At 63.5% G+C, this 4,608-nt stretch overlaps 1 protein-coding gene across 1 annotated transcript; it reads right to left on the reverse strand.

The window, feature by feature from the left end:
* Window positions 1–37: 37 nt before the first annotated feature.
* On the reverse strand, window positions 38–4,033 carry TNFRSF25 (TNF receptor superfamily member 25). The gene is made up of 10 exons (XM_058674607.1): window positions 3,823–4,033; window positions 3,354–3,474; window positions 3,088–3,219; window positions 2,619–2,786; window positions 2,444–2,522; window positions 1,650–1,705; window positions 1,445–1,552; window positions 1,222–1,256; window positions 678–849; window positions 38–575 (listed from the first exon to the last, which is right to left on the reverse strand). Exons 1-10 carry the CDS (start codon window positions 3,862–3,864, stop codon window positions 247–249), a joined length of 1,242 nt encoding a protein of 413 aa, XP_058530590.1. The 5' UTR covers window positions 3,865–4,033; the 3' UTR covers window positions 38–246.
* Window positions 4,034–4,608: the final 575 nt, after the last annotated feature.

A 4,608-nucleotide genomic window follows, 5' to 3' on the forward strand; every position in this document is an offset into this window, starting at 1 on the left:
CCCCCCCCCCCCCACAAGCCCGGGCTGAGACATGGCCGTGGGAAAACGCAACACCCCGCACGCACCCTTGCCTGCCTGCGCTCTAAGCGGAGCCCTAGGACAAACAGTGCTAGGCCGGCAGGCGCTTGCTACGCAGTGCCAGGCGGGGGCTTACTAAGTGACATAAAATGTCTACATGAATAAGTAACCATACTTAGGGCTTCTGCAGGGACCGCCAGAGCGCCAAGGCGGCCCCCGCACCACACGTCACGCACCACGCTGCAGGCGGCTGCGCAGGTCCTCGGCACAGCCGTCCAGCCCCATGCGCTCCAGGGCCGCATAGACGGCGCCCAGGCCCGCGGGCTGCTGCTGGCGCCAGCGCTTCAGCATCTCGTACTGCTGGTCGCGGAAGCGGCTGATCTCCACCTCCACCGCCTCGATCTCCGCCTCGCGCAGCCCCAACGTGCGCACGAACTCCTTCCAGCGCCGCGCAGGGACCGCGTCCATCACGTCGTAGAGCTGTGGCCCCGGCTGGAGCACGGCGGCGGGCGAGCCTGCAGCAGGCGCTAGGAAGGGCGGGGGCTCCAGAGCAGGGTCTGTGGAGTGGGGGGGACGGTGGCGAGGAGGTGGGGACCAGGCCTCCTTCCACACAACCTCCTACCTTGGACTAGGAGGTCAAGACCAGGGGCGCTACTTACCTAGAGCTCGGTTGGGCAGCTGGTCCCAGGGCCATGCCACCTGTGAGTGGGGGCCCTCCTGGGACTGTGGGGAGCTGTTGCCCACCAACTGGACGGTGCAGACTGCCCCGCCACCACCAGCAGACACCAGAAGGTTGTGGGCACTTGGTGAGGGTGAGAGGTGGTGGGCAGCCTGCAAGCCAACAGCGGCCTGGGGTTAGCGCTGCTTGTCCCTGGCTGTGGCTGCTGGCCTCAGGCAGCACAACCTGCCCCAATGCCACCCATCCCTTGCCTGTCCTCTTCGTATGGCTCTCAGAAGAGCTGCCACCTCAGCCCTCGAGCCCCTGACCCTGAACCCTTGACCCTGGGTTGTCTGCACCCAGGAGACAGCCACCACTGGGGCACAGGCTCACCCACAGCTGGCTTGGCTCCTGGCATGTTTGTACATGAGGTCTGTTCTGTGCCACTCACAGCGCCAAATGGTGAGGACCACGCATCACTCACTGAGTTCCAGCGGGTGGCACAGGTCCCATTGACTCTCTTTGCAGCCCCAGGTGAGACTTACCTGTGGTGGGGTCAGGGCCTCGGTCTCAGCTCCACCTGCCAACAGACAGAGGTCATCTGTCGGCAAGCGGGCAAGGTGCCCAGACCTGGGGGCTGGCCCACTTCCCTGGGGTCCCCCTGCACCCCACAGACTCCGCCTCGCTTTCCTCTTGCAGGTCAGGGTGAGGCGCTCTGGGTTGCTCCTCCCGGCCCCAGGCCCTGGTCTGATGTATGCATTCACTCACCACGGGCCATGCGCTTGCGAGGCCGGCAGCGCTGCGATGTGTAGGTCAGGGTGGCCCCAAGCAGGAGTGGAATCCCCAGGCCAGCCAGGAGCACCTGAACCCAAAACACTGAAGAGAACAGCTGGTGGGTTCCAGGGGTGCTGACCCCTAGCCTCCCCTTGGCGCACCCCAGCTCTCCCGCTTGCACTCCTGGGATATCACCTACTTTGCCTCCAGCCACAGACAGCAATGCATGGCTCGGGACAGCTGCCCAGAGTGCTCCTGCAAGGGACGGCGGGCTAAGAGACCGAGGGAGCACATGCGGGCAGGCCCACATTCACCATCCTGGAAGGGGTCCCTCACACCCCTGGCCTCTGGCCAGTGAGTCAAGGAGTGTCCCCAGGGCACTGCTGCAATGTCAGTGGTGTCCCCTTATCGACGACGGCAGCTCCTATCTATTGGATGCTCATGGATGAGACATAAGGGCCAGCAGAAAGCCCGTTGGACGGGGATAAGGCTCCCTGTTGTATCCTCAGCACCCTGGGTGCGCCTGGGGAATGGTGGCTTAGCAGGCTTGAAAGGGCAGTTGCATACAGTCTTGGGGAGTGGATAATGAAATCAAGGGCCTTATCCCACAGCAATCCGTGAAGAACCTGCAACACTCTCCTGGAGCATGGCAGGCTCAGGTCAAAATTCTGAACTTGCCCAAGAGACCCTCCCGGGACACCTGCCACAGCTCCAACAGTGTCGTCAGTGTGACTGTAAATGACAAATCTATCCTGACCTCATGCCTGCCAGGGCTCCTAGGGGGAAATTCCACGAGAAAATGAGAACGTGACCCACTATTTCTGAGAAGATTAAGAGTTCCCCTTCCTGTTCTACACTTGCCTAAAGTGGAGCCCGGCCCACCCCGCGACCGCCTCCCACTCATTCTGGAAGCAGCAGCCCCTGCCTTGAGGGCCCCCTGCCTACTCCCAGCCTTCCCACTCCCACCCCAGCCTCGAGCACCCAGGAAGTTACGTGGGGCAGGACACGCAGTCATCACCACGTTCATAGAACCCAGGCAGGCAAGTACCACAGACTGCATCTGTGTTGGAACCTACAGTCCGGGAGAGGGCCTGGGTCAGGATGGCAGAGGAGGGGCAGGTGGGCAGAAGGCGGCTGAAGGCCAAGAGCCCAGGCCAGGGGCACTCACAGTGCAATCGTGTGTGGCGGTGCAGGGCGCCACAGTCCGAGCAGGGGCTGCATTTGAAGGGTGAACTGTCCCCACAGTGGACGAAGAGACACTCTGGAAACCAGCCCGGCTCACAGCCGCAGTGGGTGTCTGCCACCGCTGAGCAGTTCTTCAGGGCTACCTGGGAGGCTGGTGGGGGTACAGAGAGGGGGCTGCAGACACGGTTAGGACCAGAGATGCCCCCCACCAGAAACTGACATGGGGACACAGGCCAGAGAGAAGTGGACAGGGGCTTCAGCCTGGCAGCCAGAGCACGTGGAGAGAGGAAATGTGCCAGGAAGAGGGTAGGCACAAAGCTCCCCTAGAAGGAAGGCGGGTGGTGGCATCGCAGCAGGGTGGGTACGGGGCCCTATTCCCCCAAGGCGGCTCCACACCAGCCCCCTCCTTCAGAGAGACCCTGGGCATGGCCTACCCTTGGGCAAGCCCTCACCTTGCTCGTCACAGGCCTGGCAGCGGGTACACTGAGTCCTGTAGTTCTCTCGTGCCAAGAAGGTGCCCAGAGGGCAGGGCAGGCAGGTTGAGTTGCCACAAGGCTCTGTGCAGGGGGCCTTCAGATAGTACCCTGAGGGACCCAGGCAAAATGGGGGCCATCAGAGGCCGCCTCCTCCCCTTTCCCTCCCTACCCCTCCAGGGCTCTCAGCTTCCCTCCATCCCCACCACCATCTCCCTCCCCCGACCCCCACCCCTGGCACTCACCTGCTGGACAGCCCTGGCAGCAGAGCGGGCTGTTCCTCCTGTGGAAGTCTGGGGTGCAGTCACACGTGGAGCCAGCAGTGCCTCCGCACACCCCAACACCCAGCAGCAGCAGGAGGAACGCCTGAGGGATGGGCGTTGCCGACTCCTGACTGTTGGGGTTCCCCCGTGAGAGTGGGGGACCCACTTCCTTCCCCAGGAGGGGGCTCCTGCCAGCCCTTTCCTTTTCATCCCAGCAGGACTCAGGGATCCGCACCCCCACCCCCACTTTCTGGGAGGAAGGGTACACTGAGGCTTGTCCTCCTGGAGGCCCCCCAGACCCTGGAGGGTACTGCCTCTAGTAGGCTGAAGGGCTCAGCTCTGCCAGAGCCTGTTCCTGGGGGGTTGGGGGTCCCAGCTGAACCCCAGAGACCCAGGGAGTCACTGGTGACCCGGGCTGGAGTTCAAGGCTGTCTACTGCACCTGGACTCACCACAGCCTCCCCTACCGCATGGCCCCTAGGCTGCGGTCTCATGGCCGCCGGTGCCTGGGGCCCTCTGCCCAGCGTGTGCAGCTGGGGCCTTCCCGCCACTCAGCCCCCGGTTCCGGCAGGTTTCGTGTACAACCCGGCGCCGCAGGGCCCGCCCCCATGCCACAGACAAGCCCGCCTCAGGGGTGGCGGCTAGGGCAAGCTGCCCTGCCCTGCAGGGGACTGGGACCCCACACACAACAGATTCCCCTGTCTGCTGCAAAGAGGAGCCCACAGGAAGTGGGGCTGTGACCAGTGACTCCCCCCTTTCTGAGCCAAGGAGGGCCTCGGGGCATGGGGGGACCCGCATTCTCCAGAGCACATGGTGGAGGGTCAGGGGAAGGCGTTCAAGGCAGCCCCCTTGGGAGTGACCATCAAATCGCCCACCCTAGCATAAGCTCCCAGGGGGCCCTGGTCAGGTCCCCACGGAACCCATGACACCTGCAGAGTGGGGTGCCCAGCAATGGTGGCAGGAAGGAGGCTTGTTTGGGGGTGTTGGTCTGCAAGCCTTCCTCACTTCACCATGGTCCTCCACAGCAGAGGGAGAGGTGCGGGTCACAGGAACTGGGGTTGCCCCCCCAGCAGAGGGAGGAGCATGAGTCACGGGGAGGGGGGGGAGAGCAGGAACCGGACCGGAAGCACTCTCCCACGGAGCAGATAACAAGTCTTTATAAAAGAAGCAAAGCTTAATAAATAGGCAGCTTTCCACAAAGCCCAGCCCGGGGCTGTGGCCAGGGGGCTGGCCCCTGC

Source organism: Ochotona princeps, chromosome 2, assembly GCF_030435755.1.
Source record: "Ochotona princeps isolate mOchPri1 chromosome 2, mOchPri1.hap1, whole genome shotgun sequence".
NCBI lineage: Eukaryota > Metazoa > Chordata > Mammalia > Lagomorpha > Ochotonidae > Ochotona > Ochotona princeps.